This window comes from Syngnathus scovelli, chromosome 17 (genome assembly GCF_024217435.2).
Source record: "Syngnathus scovelli strain Florida chromosome 17, RoL_Ssco_1.2, whole genome shotgun sequence".
NCBI lineage: Eukaryota > Metazoa > Chordata > Actinopteri > Syngnathiformes > Syngnathidae > Syngnathus > Syngnathus scovelli.
In genome coordinates this window covers 2179470-2199602 of record NC_090863.1, presented here as the reverse complement: position 1 = coordinate 2199602, position 20133 = coordinate 2179470, and the positions used below count along the sequence as shown (strand labels likewise).

At 46.4% G+C, this 20133-nt stretch overlaps 1 protein-coding gene across 8 annotated transcripts in view; it reads left to right on the top strand.

Moving 5' to 3' along the window:
* The window catches only part of LOC137839640 (ephrin type-B receptor 1-B), a 153068-nt gene that overhangs the window by 57643 nt on the left and 75292 nt on the right, over positions 1-20133 (top strand). For 7 of the 8 annotated variants that reach the window (XR_011085670.1, XM_068648722.1, XM_068648719.1 and 4 more), the window contains exon 2: positions 1055-1119. The exons of the other annotated variant lie outside the window; for it this stretch is intronic. Coding sequence is in view for 6 of the 7 variants with exons in the window: in XM_068648722.1 (XP_068504823.1) it covers positions 1055-1119 (65 nt within the window). In the remaining variant the exon portion in view is untranslated. The remainder of the gene's footprint in view (positions 1-1054; positions 1120-20133) is intronic. 8 annotated transcript variants of the gene reach the window in all.

The following is a 20133-nucleotide window of genomic DNA, read 5'->3' as shown; positions in this document are numbered from 1 at the left end:
CTAAATGATGGCGTCGCTAAGGCCAATCTGTCCATCGCTTTAAATACGAGTCAACGACATAGAGAGGATTGGGAATTACTAATTTCTTTCCGTGAGCTCACATTGCCAAAAGAGCAGACATTGATCAATACTGAGCCAGTGAATGTCTCCTGTGAGTAGCAAGTCTAATTGATCTACTATGTGTCACAGAGGAACGGTTCAAAAGGGGAGCTTCAGTTGCCAACTTTTTCTTCAATTTTACACCACTTAAGTTTTCTCTCTGCAGCGTGACTCACAGAATAGACAGACATCCTTCCTTTCTTGTTAAAGATTAGTAGGCCCTTTTAGTGGCTCTTTTTGGACAGAAAACATTTTTTGTGGCCATCAGGGGATGGGATGGAATGGGTCACTTCCTGTAATTGTGACACATATGAAGTCGAACAACAACGACTTTCTACAAACCTAGCAAAGGTAGGAAGTTGGGAAGAACATTGCGGAGCATGCCCTTGAGAATTTCTAGTCTTTCATCCAGGAAGAACACTTTTAAGTTCAGAAGTCATCAATGTTGGACCTGAGAAAAGTCCTGATTCCTGGCAATCTCTTTTTGTACATTGAAAAGGCTTTGAGGCCAGCATTGTCAAGGGCTACGACCCAGTCTTGCATCTTCAGATCTTGAACCGGCTTTCATTATTTGCAAGTTGAGGTAGTGCTGCCTTGTCTTCTGTCGAGGTTTGAAGTGTTCATTCAACTTTTTAATCAGTCAGAGGTGTCCCTCCTATCAATCATGACCCACATTTTGTACAATACTAACATTAGTTTGGGGAAGACCAAAGAAACTTGTGGAACACCCTAAGTTGCAAGTTGACTGAGTTGAGGTTGCAGTCTTTAGTCTTACTCGGAGTCTGGCAGAGATGGATGAATGGCTACTAGGATCAAACTCTTCTCCGTCCGTTCATGAACGACACTGTCAATTGAGTGCACTTCATCTCAGTTGAATGATATTGAGAAGAGGTTCTTTTGCTCTAACTCCTGACCTTTTTTTTTTTCTTTCTCTCTCTCTCTCTCCTGGCTACAGAAACTCTGATGGACACTCGAGTGGCCACAGCAGAACTGGGCTGGACGGCGTATCCTAACTCTGGGGTGAGTCCATTTTGTCTCTTTCTTTTCCCACCCAGAGTGCAGAATGTGATTCAGGACCACGCAACACAGACAGGCAAATAGACCCGGAAGGCTGGCAAGGGTGAGACTCTAGACTAAAGTAGTGTAGCTGATATTATGGCTATTATTTTGCCGTATCCTGGCTCCTAATGACTTAATGATATAATGTGTCCCACACCAGTCCCAGAGCGCAGAACCTCAGTCCCAGTAAATGGGCACTGTAATGATACTGTAATAGCACGTTTATGCAAGGAAGTGGCGGCGGCAGCATTAAGGTGAAAGTGAGTGAGGAGAGCTAAAAGGATAGAAATTCACTTTTTTCCACTTTCAACTTGTTCATTTGATGCACATGAAAGATGTGCGAATGAAGTCGGAAATGACAAGTCGTTTTGCTTCCTTTTCTTCCAACGACTCATCAGAAGTACGATGGCGTCGAAATTGTTAAGCTCTCATTTGAGCTACTTTGATTCAATAATGCATCGCCACGCTCCACAACCCAACAGCGAGCGGTGTTGCGTATTTCCAAAAAGGGCAGCAGTAGCAGCCAATGCACATTTTCCACATCTTTGCGAGGCATTTTACACAGGTCCGCATTTATGGCTCTTCAACATAACTGTGGTCTGGTCAAGGCATGCTTCGGTGCTGTCTTTTCAAAACACATACAGTTGGGTTTTTCTTTCGTGTCATTTCTTTGATTGAATGGAATGTACCTAAAGTCGAGTCTACCTAAAATGTTGCATTCCCCCCCCCCCAACACTAATTGTACGTTCAATTACCGTTCCATTTCATTCAGAGATCTACAGTATACTGTTTTGTAGTGCAGATTGTAGCTCAACTGCTCTCACTATGCTTCTACGTATTCCCTGTTGAGTGTTGTTTTTAATGCCGTAAATAACCACAATATTACATTGTGAGCTGTGTTTGTCGGAGATGAAATTGGATCCGGCCGGGAATCGCAGGCTGGCTATGAACAAGTAAGCCGTGATGTGAAGACTGAAGTACTCGTGTTACGCATTGTCTGTGCCCCATGATGTCACTCTGCATTGCCGTCAAACTTGAGTCACTATCGGCATTGTTTAGTTCTCATACCATCACAAGTTCAAGAGCTTTTAAAACTTTTCCACTCCGCATGCAACGGGAGGGGCCAGTCCATTAAAGATAGTAATGAATGTCTTCGATGTGTGTAAGTGTATATTAACACAAGATGCATAACATAAATGTATATGGCTTATAGGAAATACACTTCTCTTATGTGGTAATAGCCGTACAGTTGCTAAGTGTCGGTCGGGTAAACCTCAACATGTTGTTGTCCCAGTTTAGGTTGCTATGCTCTGCTACTCTTTTAACACCAGCTGGAAGTCAGCCTTTGGGGACATATAGTACCTTAGCAATAATGGGATGTCCCAGAGTTTTTTTGTTTTTTTTTGCCAGATTGCCCAAGTAGCATTGTACTCTAGTTCCAGTGGTGTAAACACACGGACACAAACGTGTAAATGCACATCAGCATGCAGTTCCACACTCGCATCTGTCTGCAGACAACTTACGCGGCAAACAGATGTGTACAGTTAACAACCTTTTTGCTTCCATCATAATGAGCATCCTGACTTTTTAATTAGGTGCTTTCTTCTCCGTCTGTATAGACTTTCCTTTTTATTTATTTATCGCTCACTGTCTGCTCTTCAAAACCACTATAGAAATAAAATATTGAGACCCTTCCACAAAAAAAAAAAAAAAAAAAAAAAAAAACTTGCAACATTGTGAACGACCAGACAAAAAAAAAAGCCAATGCGCTCTTGAAACACCATTTGATGTACTTTCAGTGTAGCTGTTCATTAATGATGGAGTGTGCTCCAGGCCCTTTATTTTCTGGATCACATCATGAAGCACTGAAAACAACTGGAATGTCAGTCAGTTGAGACAGAGTGTGGAACTCCTAAGTCCACTTTTTGGAGCGCCGTCGTGTTTGCTTTGCGTTTCCAGAAAGTAAGGACAACTCCCTTAGCCTTATTGAATGAGGGAGGTGATTCCTGGATCACGTTTGGGCAAATTCACCAAAGCTTTCTACGATGTTAGTGAATGATTACCATTAACTTTGCCAGTTGGAGGGGGAAATCAAACAAAACAATGATCAATGTTGTCATTTGCCTTTCAATAACATTTTTGGTTTTAAATGTTGGTAGGTATCTTTCTTGTTAGTAAGCTCCTTTGAGTTATTTTCAATCAAACCTTCAATCATATTTTTTTATTCAATACCAGAGAAAGAACCCAGATTCAATTTGCTTGGAGCTGGGCAATGAATGTTTTTTTCCGCACTTCAGGCATGGCAATTTTCCCTTTATTTATTTATTTTTTTTTTTTTGCTCGAAGAAACTGCTGCCTTACCATCAGTAAAGTAGATATAAAAACAACCTGGTAAGATAACTCATTGATACAAAAGCCTGTTAGAGGGGGAAAATGCACTTAAATGTTCAAAGCTTTTATTGGATGCAAAGAGATTGTGTACTTGATGCTTTTTTTACGAGCAGTGAGGCAGACGCCCTTCTATCTGCATGTAACAAATTCCCACTGGAGATGCCGTAGAAGAAAGCGCGAAAGCTCCGTGAAGCAAAGCAAGGAAATCAGACGAAAATAAAAGCTACTTGGCCTTCAGACAAGCACATAAACAAAAAAAAAGACAAGTTTGCCATCCGAATCCCCCCCCTCTCTCTGCATCTTACTCGAATGGTTCAAATAAAAGTGGGAACCGACGAGAGTTGCTTTCATCCGGAAGGATTAAGGGGGAGTGTGGAGTGAAAGGCGAGAGCTACGAGAGCGAGAAAAGAGGGGGTAGGTTATGGGATCAAAAGTAGGGAAGAGGGGGGGATTAGAAGAACCCAGAGGGAGGAGGTGGGTGCTGAAGATCCATTTTGTGTCAACGCTTGTGGCAGCCCTGCAGACGTTCAGCTTCATCTGTGTGTGTGTGTGTGTGTGTGTGTGTGTGTGTGTGTGTGCGTGTGTGCGTGTGTGCGTGTGTGCGTGTGTGCGTGTGTGCGTGTGTGCGTGTGTGCGTGTGTGCGTGTGTGCGTGTGTGCGTGTGTGCGTGTGTGCGTGTGCGCGCGCGCGTGCGGACGCGCGGACGCGCGTGCGGACCTAAACCGGGGTTAACTCATGTGACTCTCGCAGGTCAGAGTCGTGCTTTTGGAGCGGCGGGGGTGTAACGGGGTCAAAGGTTTGGCAGCGGCTGCTCCGACGGAGGCTTTCGGGCGTGTCCAAAGTGGGGCCAGTTGTTGCGCTTGTTTGGGCCCGCGGTGGTGGAGTGCGATAACGAGACGGCCAAGTGAGCAGTTGGATGGGTGCTGAGGATAAACGCTGGAGGGCAGGAGGAAAAGCCAAAGGGGGCGTGTGCTCTCGGAAGATAAGTCCAAGTTGTTTGGGAAAGCTTGCGCTCGTAGCAGGTGGAGAAAAAGAACACACGTCTGCTGTTGGCGTGTTTACTTTTATGTGCCCGCATGCGCTTGGTCTTGCATGCCTGCACCCGCCCTGGATGGGGCACGACTCTCGCAGCTCCTTTGCGGTGTCCCAGCCAAGCACCTGCGGGTTTTAACTGGACAGGTGCGGCGTGCACTACCTGCAGCCCACTGAGAGCTAGCTAGCTTCAAAACAGCCATCTCACCATCTGCTGACCATACTCAGTACACCTCAATTATTCATACCCTGACGACAGGCTGTGGTTTAAAAGCACCAAATAGGAGGAAAGAATGAGCTGATTGAAAACAATGTAAGATGGAGAAGAATGGGAATGCAATGTCACGCTTTGGTCCATCTTCATCTCTTCAGGGATGCATTCAAGTTAGTACATGGAAATTGGATGTGAGCAGCACATGCCTTCTCTCCAATTCATCTCATTGTCAGACCAGTGGGAGATGCCTTTTATGTGGTCTTACCGATTATTGAGTACGTGGAGATAGAGTGATAAGATTGCCCCGAGCTCCGACGCCTACGTATGTCTCTGCTCGACATGAAGATGAAAATTGTGCGTTTGCGCCTTTCATTGTTTGGGTGTCTGTATAGTTTTGTTGTTTAAACGTTTGTGCGAAGGACAGATTTGCAAATATTTTTCACGGAAACGCCCACCACTATTGTTAGGGTTTTCCAGGTTATCTTTATCGTAGGATTATGTTGGAATGTAGACTGTAATGATTAAATCAATCTTGTCTTGCCCTCACAATGCAATGATTAAATCAATCACGTCTTGCCCTCACAATGCAGAGTAAGATGAAGTGGTTGCTTCCTCTGCTTGATTGACCAGCTGCAGGGGAAGCAATCAAAGTTGTTCTGTTTCCCACAACAGTGTAAAACACCCCCTGCTCTGATCTTATCAGAGGCCGGGGGTTCACCAAACCTGTCCACTCCCACCCCCACTCTGTTCCTCCTAATAAATATGCCCTTGCAGGGAGGAGACTTTTAGACTTCATTCGATAATCGCTGTTCAGACAGCGACGAATGGACTCTCCACCTGCAGGTGTCGAAAAGAACTTGCTTGTCTCCTGTTTGGTTCTTGCAAAATAAGTTGGAGTGAGCAAATCTCTAACATTTTGGTGCCGAAACCCGGGACCCTCATACCCATCATCTGGCTGACGGAGGACGACGCGCTGTACACCGTCGACGGGCCAGCGTCCACTAGCCGGACCTGGTAAAGAAAGACCTGGGAAGGAAATTCTTCGCTGGGCCAGCATCTTAGGTCTGCCTTCGTCTGACAGAGGTGGATTGACGGGACCCGGCAGTGCAACGAACCAGGGGACAAGTAAGTTAAAGGCTTGAAATTGTGTTGTGTTGTTAAACGCGTAACACATAGAGGTGCACGGGAGATAGCTTGGGTTCAAGTCCCAGTGGAAGAAACAGGCTAAGAAAGGCAGAGCTTCTTTTTCGTTCATCGAAGAAGTGTGTAGACTCTTCTTTGTCTGTTTTTCCGAGCTGAGGGATCTGGCTTGGGTTAAAGTCCCAGTGGAAGGAACGTGCTAAGAAACACGGAGCTTCTTTTTTGTTAATCAAAGAAGGGCGTAGATTTTTCTTTGTATGTTTTTCCAAGCCAAAGAATAGCTTGGGTTCAAGTCCCAGTGGAAGAAACGGGCTAAGAAAAACAGAGCTTCTTTTTCTTAATTGAAGAAGGGCGTAGATTTTTTCTTTTGTCCGTTTTTCCAAAGCTGTTTGGGAGGGTTTTACACCCATCCCTGGATAGGCCTAAAAAAGCGCTGGAGTTTGTGTGATTGAGTGTGTGACTGGTAGGATAAATTGACTAAGAAGCAGTTCTAGCATTGATCCACGGCAATAATACAGGCTAGTAATTTGTTGAAAGGTCAATTTAAACCTGCATTGAGGATCCTCAAAGACATAATTAAATAAATAAGTAATAAATAAGTAATAATAATAATAATATTTTTGAGAAAATAAATTGTATAACCTAGAACTACTAGAATTAAGATGGGAAATAAAAACGGTAAATCTCTACCTCTTGACGGAGATGAGAAGTACATGGCGAGTAGATTTCTTAATTGCATGCAATATATGCCGAAGTGGAAGAAAAAGTATGGAGTAGAAGGGAAGCTGAGAGTTGAAGTGTGGAAGATAGTAGTTGATGTTTTAGAAGAGAGTGTGGATAGAAAGAAAAATGGACTGAAAAAGAAAAGAAAAGAGAGTGAATTGGATTGTGCTAAAATGTGGTTGAAAGCTTCACAAGAAAGAAGAGAACAAATCCAAAAGACAAAAGATAGAAAGTTGAAAAGTGATGAGGACGCCATTCAATTGAGATTTGAAAAAGAATTCTGGGTACATAGTGGCATCCCATTCAATGATGCAGATGAGAGTGCTTATCAACAACAGCTTAAAAATGCGCTCCTCACTAATTTCCGCCCTGAAATAGGCAACTGGGTGAGGAAACATTTGGTGGAAGTGGATGTTGCAAGTGTGACAACAACTATGCAATGGGCCAGACATGCTGAAAAAGTGATCAAAAAAGGCAAAAGCTCTGATTTATTTCATCTAGATAATGATGATGATGAACTAGATGAAGATACAACAGTCTTCTTCCAAAGGTCCCAGCAAGGCAGAGGAAGAGGTAGAGGCCAACAAGGTCGCAGGCCGCCATATAATTCAAAACCCCCACGAGATTCTGACAACTGTTGGAACTGTGGGAAACGAGGACACTTAGCAAGAGTGTGTCGTTCTGCAAAGCAATATCAATCAAAGGGTGGAGGAAGGAGCAGAGGAAAAGCCAAATTTTTAGCATGACAAGCTTCCTCCTCTTTGACCGCTTATGCTCATACAGAGAAAGAAAGAATAGATGCCCATATGACAGCAAAACATGTCATTGTCAGATTATTAGAATTTTTTTTTGATTATTAGAAGTCCTGTCCATCCAAGAAGTATGACAATGCTGTTTGTATGCCCAAATTACAAATGACTAGAGCTCAAATTTGTGGTACACTAAAGTTAAAATATGCAAATCAAGTGGTAAAGAAATGCAACTTTCTTCTAGAAGATAAATAAATAAAATTAGAATGTGCTGTCCTCGTGTGCATGGGAGGGACCAGCTCATGATCGACCACAGGAAATGGCCAGCCTGTGACGAATCATTGGTGCTGGGAACTACCTTTTGCGTGCGAGAGCTGTGCATGTGTGTGCGTATATGTTAAAATGATGAACATTGGCTAAAGTTTTAGTATAAAAAAAATTGCTAGACTGTGGTCTATCCAATTTGCACCGCAGAATAGAAATGATTTTGAAAGATAAAAATGAGAGGAAAAAGAGAGAAATCTGTTTGCAAGCAGAAACTAATCCACACTAGTGCATGTTAAGTGTCAAGCCCACATGAGAAATTCGGAAAAAAAAAAAAAAAAAAAAAAAAAAAAAAAAAAAGACAGAACATGCTTTCAGGAATTGGAAGAAGCTAAATTGTGAATTTAAGATTTTGCAATGCTACATTTAATAGGAATAATTGATTGGTTGTGTTATAAGATTATGCAAAATTCTAATTGCAAGCTAAATCTGAGAGATTGAGTTCTTCAAATTTAAAACCAAAGAAAAAATTCAGATTAATTTGCCAATTGTTTGTTTAAGTTAAGTTTTTTTTGAATTGGTGGATTGTTCTACCAGGAAACCTGAGTTGAAAGTGATATATGAGTGTTGTGTGGTGAGCTTGGATGAATTAGGACCGATGTGATAGGAAGACTCCTTTTTGGAGACTGTGTGAGATGCATATGATGAGAATTGATGAATGATTGCCTGAATGAAAGGTTGAATGGTTGAAGTCGTTGGCGACTACTATGGAAAATTAGTAGAGCGACTTTGATGAAAGAATGATTTTGAGCAGGTTGAATGTTAGAAAGAAACACGTAGCTTTTGGATTGATAATTAACTAGAAAAAAAATGGAGAACCAGTAACACATGTAGAAGATGTGTGAACTGAGAAATTAAGAACCGTTTTGGAAAGAAAGTCAAACTAAATGATGATGAAATCATATGTAGTACTACAAAACTTTACTACATATGGATTCTCTAAATCATACAATTGAGTAAAATAAAACATACGTTTTGATTTGTATTCAAATTTCTAAGATTCTTGTGATAAACAATGAGAAAACGATTGAAAAGTAACTAAAGAAACTACAACAAAGTGAAAATGTCTAATCATTTGCTAGCTGAGTCGCTCCCCATTCGGGGAGGCCATCCATTTACTTGCTAAGCTAGTTGTCAAAACAGGGGCAAGATTAGAGAATGGCATCTATAAATGACCTACCCTACCAAAGAACCTATGCAAATGGGCTGCAATATTGAGCCATGGTGCGCGTCACATGGCTCAAGAGGAGGGATAGTGGGGCAGGTCAGTCAGCTTTATACAACATATGGATTTGATTCATATTCAAAATATTTTCAAAACAAAACAAACATTTTTTTTTTTGTAGAGCTTGTTTCAAAAAAAAACAAAAAACAAAAAACAAACAAAAAAAAACTCCTATTTGCCAGTTAAATGGGCACTACAATTGACTACGAGAGTTGCAAGCAACAGATGAAGAGCAGTCCTGGGCAGATTATCTAATCAGGACGCTCAAACTGAAAGATGTGTCCAATGCAAATTTACTGCCGCCTGATCTCTCCCCCTCACAGGTGGACAACCCTCAGGTTCACTGTGAGAGCTCACACACAGGAGGCGTGCTATGTGTGTTCGAAACTCCCCCCTTCCTCCACGCAAGTTCGCTTGGAGGCCAGAGCAATGAATGTCACTGAAGCGAAACGTATGGCATCCATGGGAGGAGTTGGATATCAACGCCGAGCAGTCACAATCAGTGATGCCGACCCATCCCACTCTGGACTTGCAGACGGTGCCTATGATGAACACTTCTGGGCAAATCTCAATGTGACTGTTAAAGGACGAACAATACCACAAGTGGCCTACACAGAGAGACCAGCTGGAGTGAATTACACATGTTACATCCAAGGTAACAAGACCCACGTCTGCATTAACGACGACTGCTCTCCAGGAGGAAACTGGATGGGAGCTCTGGACATCACCGATGAGTGTCAAGATAAGAGAGCCATTTCAGGTGGTGAGGGCTCTCCAACCAACATGGCTACACCATCAAACGGAACATACTTCATACAGAATGGCTGGTGGCTTTGTGGTCACAAGGTTTATCCGATGCTGCCCGCCAACTGGACAGGAGCGTGTGCACCAGTGTGGGTGACAGACCACACCTACAGGATATGACATCATCAGCTGACAGGAGCACACAACTCTTCTGGACTCGACGCAGAGCAGTTGCAACCTTTGACCCTCATGACCCTGTCTGGGGAGCGAACGTTCCAGATGACCATAAAGTATGGTCCGTCGGAGACAAAGTTGTCCTTGGGCTCTTCCCTCAGATGTACTGTTTCTGTGTTTTTCTTTTTGTTTTTATTGATAGCATTCTGGTCGCCTGTGGCACAGGGGCCGTGTAAGAATTTTCCTGCTAATAACATCTGGCCAGCAGGTTTTTCGCTTACACAATAAGTTTGATCTGGGGTATTGAGGTAATGCCTCATCTTCACTGGAAAGTGTTGCTATCATTGTTTGTTGTTTTTATTTTTACTATTCTTCTTTCTTCATTATATATATATATATGTTTTTTCTTACTTGTCTTTGTTGTTTGGGGTGACATAATCATATGATAAAACAGGAGGGAGATGTTAGGGTTTTCCAGGTTATCTTTATCGTAGGAATATGTTGGAATGTAGACTGTAATGATTAAATCAATCTTGTCTTGCCCTCACAATGCAATGATTAAATCAATCACGTCTTGCCCTCACAATGCAGAGTAAGATGAAGTGGTTGCTTCCTCTGCTTGATTGACCAGCTGCAGGGGAAGCAATCAAAGTTGTTCTGTTTCCCACAACAGTGTAAAACACCCCCTGCTCTGATCTTATCAGAGGCCGGGGGTTCACCAAACCTGTCCACTCCCACCCCCACTCTGTTCCTCCTAATAAATATGCCCTTGCAGGGAGGAGACTTTTAGACTTCATTCGATAATCGCTGTTCAGACAGCGACGAATGGACTCTCCACCTGCAGGTGTCGAAAAGAACTTGCTTGTCTCCTGTTTGGTTCTTGCAAAATAAGTTGGAGTGAGCAAATCTCTAACAACTATGTACGATGCCAGCACGATATAGTTGGCATGACAGAGTCAACACTGCGTTCCACATTGGTCTACTACTTTCCTATCAAATATTGATGTCTTTCCTGTGGGATTTTATCAGCGTGATTAACATGTCCAAACTATTTGGGATAAATGTAGTCCAGGGATGAATAAAAGATATTGCATGACTCCCAGGAGTATCATGGAGTGATTTTGCAATATATTCTCTCTTCTTTTTTGACTATCCCTTTCTCCAGGTCAAAACTATTCACCTATTTGTACGGAAGAGTGATCCGACTCAAACCATGTAAAATGCCATAACGAAGAGCAAAGAGAATGAATCGCTTGAAGCGATATCCATCTGACTCGAAACGGTGGGGCAACATACGTAGACAGATAGAATAACTACTCTCATTGTTGATCCTTTGATAAGAAATGGTTAATACAACGACTGCAGCTTACTGAGTCAGTTGGGAAACTACGTATTATTTGTATGTGTCTCTGTAGGTGGCCAAGCCCTAATGTGTGGCACACCAGCACATCGTGTGAATGGAGGCAACAAAAACTGTTCAAGTAAAACATTATGGAGTGCTATTTTTGCAATTGAAGTGCATTTTTATGTGAGGGCAGAAAGGATTCTTGCCATTGACATTCATTTTAGTGTTATAAGATGATTTGATTTTGACTTGGAGGGCAGCAAGTCAACAGACCAACAAAATGGAGATGGTACTAGAGCAGTTATGGGCAAACTACGGCCCGCGGGCCACATCCGGCCCACGGGACCGTTTAATCCGGCCCGCCAACCCTAAATAAATTGTATTATTAATTTTTTTTTTTTTCGGTCATTTTGCCTGCAATGACTGCGTTTCCCCAGTAGATGGGGAACCACCCGCCTGTGCATTTACTACCGGAAGCCGTGTCAGAAAGCTCGGTGCACACTCACAAGTGCGTGTACGTACTCAGTAGTACGGAAATGGCGCGCTCACGCTCTATTTGTATCAGTGCCGAATTTAGAGTGTGGGCTGTGACGACAGCATTCTTGTAATTTGCGCGCCGAGCTTTCGGATACAGTTTTACGCTAAAGCTGTCATGCTGTCATGTGTCGTCCGGATCATTTCCTATTTTAATGTGATTTTCCTCTCGTTCCAGTCAGTGTGTCCTTCCCCTGTGCGTCCGGTCACGTGAACCCCTGATTCCAAGTGTGTGCACCTGCGTCAATGACCAACTGTCTTCACCTGTGTTCCCCTCCTGTGTCCATATAACCCGCGTCTTTCCTAGTATCCAGTGCCAGTGCGTCTTGCCTTGTCAGAACACTAGCGATCACGAAACCCTCGAGTTCCACGTAGAGGCCTTGTTTGAGCGACTCTGATCACCGATGTTAACTTGGTTACATCGCTACCTTGTTTTTGTATTTCCCTCGGTTCGAGGCGCTTTGATTTCCCCTTTTTCTCCCTCGGTTCGAGGCGCCTTTGTTTTCCCTTTTTTCCCTCCTAGTGAGGCGTTTTTTGTTCGACTGTCAGTGGAGACAATAAAAGCCTTTTTGGACATTGAACTCTCTGCATTCGAGTCCTCTCCCTGCTCTGCGCCTGACATTACGCACTGGCCAGACATGGACTCGGCAGAGACAGCGCAGCTGGTCCCCCAAGTACGCTCCCAGACTTCGCAACTGGGCCAACAGCAGAAGCAGGTAGACGCTCTGAGTGTTGGCGTTCAGGAACTGGTAAAGAACCAGGAAGGCTTCAGAGAGGCGGTGGCCGCCCAGGTGGATTCGCTGAGTCGTCAGATGCAAGACGTCCTCGCTCTGCTGACCACGGGGCGCCCGCGCTTCTGGCGAGGGGGATCAGACTGGCTTCCCCGGAACGATATGCAGGTGAACCCGGGCTGAGTCGAGCCTTTATAACGAATTGCGAGATGCAGTTCGAGCGAGCTCCCGGCGACTTCCCAACGGAACGCTCCCGGGTGGCATACACGATCTCCTATTTGACGGGAAGAGCCCGGACGTGGGCGACCGCAGAATGGGCCAGGAATTCTGCTACCGGTCACTCGTTTTCCGGATTCATCGAGGCCCTGCGCATGGTGTTCGATCCAGTTCCCATGGACCGAGAGAAGGCACGAGAGCTGTCCCATATCACCCAGGGTCGAGAGACAGTCAGCGACTACGTGATCCGCTTCTGCACTCTGGCCGCGGAAAGCGGATGGAACTCGACGGCTCTGTACGATGCTTTTCTCCGGGGTCTTTCCGGGACCATCCAGGACCAACTCATTCCCCTTGATCTTCCTGTGGAGCTCGACGCTCTCATCGCGTTGGCCGTCCGAACTGACAACCGACTACAGGAGTGGAGGAAGCAGCGCGCAAGCCGGGGTGCGATCGTTACTCCTTCCGCATCATTGGGCGGGCGGTCATCCCACGAGACGCACCACCAAAGATCGATCCCGGCCGGGCCACTCGAGGGGACGGAACCCATGCAGCTCGGCCGGGCCAAATTGAGCGAAGAGGAAAGACAGCGTCGACGCCAGGAGGGCAGATGCTACTACTGCGGGGCGCTTGGTCATCTCCTCCTCTCCTGCCCGGAGCGGAGTGCGCTGAGGGTAAGCACCTTCTCCGTGGTCCGGCAGAAGAATAGGGTTCTACCCGTCGGGACGCTAACCTGCCAAGGCAAGGAACTCGAGCTCGGGGTGTTGATTGACTCAGGGGCCGACGAGAATCTGATTGACTGGGCTTTTGGTCGCAGCATAGGTGTAAAGACCGAACCCTTGAACACAACCATAAAGGCTAAGGCACTTAACGGGCAAGCCCTTTTTGACGTATCTTATATAACCGAACCCCTCTCATTGTCGTTTGGCACTCATCATGAACTAGTAAGACTGCATGTAGTCACCTCCCCCCTGAATCCGCTTATCCTCGGTTATCCGTGGCTAAAACACCACAACCCTGCAATAAACTGGGAGTCAGGGGAGATAAAGGGGTGGGCATCCCAGTGCCAAGTATCGTGTGTCAAACCGAACCCTTCGATCGAGTCCACCTGCACTTCTCCCTCGGACCTTGCGTCTCCTGAACCAGAATTCAGAGCTCCAGATCTAAACCAAGTACCCAAATGCTACCATCAACTTGCGGAGGTATTTAGCAAAGCCAAGGTGAGCTCCTTACCACCCCACCGTCCCTACGACTGCGCCATAGACCTATTGCCCGGTGCTTCGATCCCCAAGGGGAGACTTTATTCCCTTTCGGGCCCCGAAAAGAAGGCCTTAAATGACTATATTGACGCGTCACTTAAAGCGGGTCTGATCAGGCCGTCATCATCGCCTGCAGGGGCCGGATTTTTCTTTGTGGGGAAGAAAGACGGAACCCTGCGCCCCTGCATAGATTACAGTCCCCTCAACCAGATCACTATAAAGAATCGGTACCCCCTCCCACTCATGTCGGCTGTGTTTGATCAGTTGCAGCAGGCTCGGGTATTCACCAACTTAGATTTGCGTAACGCGTATCACCTCGTGCGCATTCGGGAAGGTGATGAGTGGAAGACGGGCTTCAACACCCCCCGGGGACACTTTGAATACCGGGTAATGCCGTTCGGCCTCACCAATGCCCCCGCGGTCTTCCAGGCCATGATCAATGACATTCTGAGTGATTTCTTAGACCACTTTGTTTTCGTTTACTTGGATGACATCTTAATTTATTCACCAGATTTGAGGACCCATGAGAGTCATGTTAAGTCGGTCCTGCAACGGCTCCTGGACCATCGACTTTATGTCAAGGCCAAAAAGAGCGAGTTCCATGCAGAAACGATATCGTTCCTTGGCTTCATCATAGCCCCAGGAAAGGTCCAGATGGACCCAGCCAAAGTAAGCGCGGTGACCCAATGGCCGGTACCGGATAGCTGCAAAAGAGTGCAGCAATTTCTGGGATTTGCTAACTTTTATAGACGATTCATACGAGGCTTCAGCGCCACCGCGGCTCCCCTGCACGCTCTCACCTCCCCGACAGTTCCGTTTCGCTGGACGGCGGAGGCTGAAGCCACCTTCCAGGAGCTGAAGAGGCGGTTCACCACCGCTCCAATCCTTACCTTGCCTGACCCATCTCATCAGTTCGTGGTGGAGGTTGATGCCTCCAGCCAGGGAATCGGCGCCGTCCTGTCTCAGAGATCCCAGGTCGACAACAAGCTCCATCCCTGCGCCTTTTTGTCCCGACGGCTGACCCCCGCGGAGCAGAACTATGACGTCGGAGATCGGGAATTGTTAGCGGTCAAAAAGGCTCTTGAAGAATGGAGACACTGGCTGGAGGGAGCCCAACACCCCTTTCTGGTTTGGACCGATCACAAGAACCTGCAATATATCAAGGAGGCCAAGCGATTGAACTCCCGCCAGGCTCGTTGGTCCCTCTTCTTTAACCGTTTCCATTTCACGTTGTCTTACAGACCGGGGGCCAAGAACACCAAACCTGATGCGCTGTCACGCATCTACAGCTCAGACCCGGTGTCCACAGAGCCAGAGCCCATTCTCCCCCCTCACTGCGTGGTGGGAGCCGTAACCTGGCCCATAGAGGACTTGGTGAAGCGGGCAAACCACGATGATCCACCCCCTAGGGGAAGTCCCGAGAATAGACTGTTTGTTCCGCCCCAACTACGATCCCAAGTGATCCACTGGGCGCACACCTCCCGGCTCACGTGTCACCCGGGCGTGCGAAGAACCCTGCACGTCATCCAACAAAGATTCTGGTGGCCCTCTATGGGGGCGGACGTCCGGGAGTATGTTGCAGCCTGTTCCATCTGTGCGCGAAGTAAGAACACTCCGGGCCGCCGTGTGGGGTTGCTGCAGCCTCTCTCCATTCCCTCTCGACCATGGGCCGACATCTCTGTGGATTTTGTCACGGGACTGCCGGTGTCTAGCGGTAAGACGACGATACTCACCGTCGTGGATAGGTTCTCCAAGATGGCCCACTTCATTGCCCTGCCCAAATTACCTTCGGCCAAACGTACGGCAGTAGTTCTCATGGACCACGTCTTCAGGATTCATGGATTTCCTCGGGACGTCGTGTCAGATAGGGGCCCCCAGTTCGTGTCCCGCTTTTGGAGGGCCTTCTGCAAGCTTATAGGGGCCACCGTGAGCCTCACTTCGGGCTACCACCCGGAAGCGAACGGCCAAGCAGAACGCATTAACCAACAGCTGGAAACGGGCCTCCGCTGTTTGGTAACCCAGAACCCCTCGTCGTGGAGTCAAAACTTGACCTGGGTAGAGTACGCCCATAACTCCCTTCCCACCACGGCGACCGGGATGTCCCCCTTCATGTGCGTCTTTGGATACCAGCCCCCGCTCTTCCCCGCCAGCGAGCCGGAGGTGTCAGTTACCTCGGCGCGCGCCGTGGTGAGACGCTGTCGGCGCATCTGGGCGGCGGCAAGGGCCATACTGGTCCGCCAGGGCGACAGGGTGAAGAGGAGGGCTGACCGGAGACGTCGTCCGGCGCCTGTCTACCGGCCCGGCCAGCGGGTCTGGCTGTTCGCCCGGGACCTTCCCCTCCAGGTGGGCTCCAGGAAGCTGGCCCCCCGTTTTGTAGGGCCGTTCCCGATCTCCAAGGTCGTCGGTCCAGCGGCTGTGCGACTCCATCTGCCTCGGTCCCTTGCGGTGCATCCCACCTTCCACATCGGGAAGGTCAAGCCGGTTAGGGAGAGTGGGATGGTGCCGGCTCCCGCGGCACCCCCGCCTCCGCGGACAGTGGGGGGTGGGCCTGCCTACACAGTTAAGAAGTTGCTGGACGTGCGCCGGAAGGGCCGGGGCTGGCAGTTCCTGGTGGACTGGGAGGGTTACGGGCCAGAGGAGCGGCAATGGGTGCCGTGTAGCTATATCCTGGATCCCGGGCGACTAGATGACTTTTACGCGGCTCACCCCGATGCTCCGGGTCCATCTGGGATCCGGCCCTAGAGGGGGGGGGGGGTTATGTCATGCTGTCATGTGTCGTCCGGATCATTTCCTGTTTTATTGTGATTTTCCTCTTGTTCCAGTTAGTGTGTCCTTCCCCTGTGCGTCCGGTCTCGTGAACCCCTGATTCCAAGTGTGTGCACCTGCGTCAATGACCAACTGTCTTCACCTGTGTTCCCCTCCTGTGTCCATATAACCCGCGTCTTTCCTAGTATCCAGTGCCAGTGCGTCTTGCCTTGTCAGAACACGAGCGATCACGAAACCCTCGAGTTCCACGTAGAGGCCTTGTTTGAGCGACTTTGATCACCGATGTTAACTTGGTTACATCGCTACCTTGTTTTTGTATTTCCCTCGGTTCGAGGCGCTTTGATTTCCCCTTTTTCTCCCTCGGTTCGAGGCACCTTTGTTTTCCCTTTTTTCCCTCCTAGTGAGGCCTTTTTTGTTCGACTGTCAGTGGAGACAATAAAAGCCTTTTTGGACATTGAACTCTCTGCATTCGAGTCCTCTCCCTGCTCTGCGCCTGACATTAGCCACCCACAAACCTTCCCCTGGAATCCTTCCATTAAAATGAGTCGCCCAAGGAAAAGCAAGGTGGACACAGTGCCGAGTGTTTAAAAAGAGTGGCCAATTTGGCTCGACGTACGCGACGTGACGTTCAGCCACATGAACATCAACATCAACCCGTCACAGATCTAGGTAAACGGACCAACACCTCGGATCTCTCCTAAGAATTGCCACAACAAATTTTACTCCAGATTATGACACACTAGCAAAAAAAGGGAGACAACAACACTGTTCCCACTGAAAATGAAGGGGAGGCTTTCAAGTTGTTGTAAAAAAATGCATTTTGAATATGATCTGTACAAATAGCAGGGATTGAAACTAGCGACCATTCTCATTTTCAAACAATGCAGGATGTTCAAGGACATTGATGCACCACCTGTTTGTGACTCATCTTAACCTGTAAAGTTCTTAAGGCTTACTTTAAGGAAGTGTTTCCCGTTTCCTCACCTCTCTTACCAGGTGTTTGTGAGTTAAAACTCTGCTCTGATTTTCAGATACCCCTCACCGTGTTGCCGTTTTGATTACTTTATTTGGATGTATGCTTTCACCGATTCTTTAAGATGATATATTTGGTCAGAATGTTTGCCGTTTGATGTGATCTCATAAGATAAACCTACATCTTTCATTAATCTGACCTGCAGGCACTGAAGTGATGGAGACTGTTATTCATAATAACAGTGTCGTATTTTATGAGAATCACTGATAGCAGTTTTTTAGGGATGTTTTTTTTTTTTAATGCTGTTAATAAATGCAGTTGTTTTTAAAAAACTTTTTTGAATATCCATGCTTTACTACCTACTAAAGGCCAAAACCTTTTATGCAATGACCTTTACAGGTCGTTTATATTACTTCACACAAACACTACATCCATCTGCTCCTGGTTCGGCCCCCCGGTCAAAATTTGGAACCCAATTCGGCCCGCAAGTCAAAAAGTTTGCCCACCCCTGTACTAGAGGTTGCACCTGTTTTAAATCTTAGGCTGTGGAAAGGGGCATTAGGCTATTGGCGAAGTATCATTTATCAGTGAGTTTTATTATGTGCTATGAGCTAAAGAGCCTTAATTAGCTTTCATTTGGGTGTTTTGATTCAAAGGTCCAAAACATAGGTCACATTTATAATCTCGGGTTACTCAATCATTAGAGGTCCTTCAACATCAACATGTTTGAATCGGCCTTGTCCAACGGGTGGCCACGCATTAGGGCTTTGGAAGTGTAAAATGGCGGTCGTTTGGACACCTAAATGTATTGATCTGGGATGGGCAGTAGAAGCACATTTGACGAGACTTTTGTCCTAACGCCGAGCGACGGATGGCCACGGTTCAATCGGAGCCTCATCAACGTGACTGTAATTATGGAGTGGCTGGTATCTGGCGGGACACCACCATTTCCTTTCCATCCATCCATCACGCTCAGCCGGGCGGAACTAGGCCTCCGATGCCCCTACAAAAGAATCATTCCCATGCAACTTCTTGCCTGACAGCAGGGCTCGTTTAATAACGGAGCCGATCACAAATGATAATAGCAATCATGACGCCGCATATTTTACTGCTTGGGCTATGCGCCCACACTACCAAAACGACTATGAGCATATGTCTGGAAGCTTGCGAGGCGACGTGAGTAAATGAGGCAGGCGACGACGCTTTGCTATCAAAACAAGCCAGTTATTGCTCCAAGTGCTCTGTGGACTTCTAGTATATGACCCTCCAGGTTCAAATGCAAATCATCTCATTATTCGGAAAAGCCTTCTCTGACTTCTGATTCTTGTCAGCAGTGAACACAGAGTAGTATCTTTCAGCGGGCTGTTCAATCCCAACCCAGTTTGGCTTCTCATATGCTTCGCTGCCCACCCTCTTTTACCTATATGGCAGTGGGAATGTGTTCAACTGCTTATCATCTTTGTCCAAATGAGGATCATGTTGCACTTTCACATTAGTAAGTTGATCAAAACAACGAACTGTCGCTCTTTCAAGTCCTTTCTATCTAAATATGTACGATCCGGTGCCGGACATTACGAATGACAACCGTACGTTTTTGTTTGATTTTTTTGGGATTATTATTGTTATTTTCATTAGAGTTCAGATGTCAATAGGCTTCAAATGAATCCATTCTAGAGGAGCAACAAAATTGTCATGACTTACAATAAAATCGAAATTTAAAGGAATTATGGAACTTTTTATAAGGATATATAGTGACGAAAACTGTGATTGGTTGAGAATTGACAAAGAACCCTGAAGCCAAAATCCCTTCTTGGAAGCTGTCAGATATTCGTAATCAGTACGCTATAATCTAATGGTGATTTATCCCCGTGATGAGTTTGTACAAGTTTGAAGTCGTCAAGAGATGACAAGGAACATGTATTGATTTAATCTTCGTGACACCTGATTCAGTATTTTTTCTATTCTCATTTGTGTCTCGTTAAGACCTTGCCCATCTTAGAGGCTTTAAGGCTCACCACCCATTCCACATCAATATCTCCAAACGTGAAGCTGTATCACTTCACGGTGATGAATTTGAAAACCACAAAGTGCGCGAGTCCCTCGAGTATCCGTGGTATGGGCGCAGTTACTTTCACATATAAGCCAAACATTCCGACCTCGTAAACACTTCTTACGACTTGGGCGGTTCCGACACAATATTACCTACGGGCTGATTTCGGAATATTGACGGCAGATGTGAAACAAGTTGTTCCGAATTATTTTTGCCTTCCAAAGTAATGACAGACAATCAATGTGATGAGCGGCGGCCTTCGTGAAGGTAACGTAGCGATGGCCTGATGGCAGCGGTCTGGGGCTGTGGGGAAAGGGACTCATCAGCCTGAAGAAATGACACATCCCTTTCATTTCTGGCCGCACTTAGTATGTTTTTCTTCTCCTAT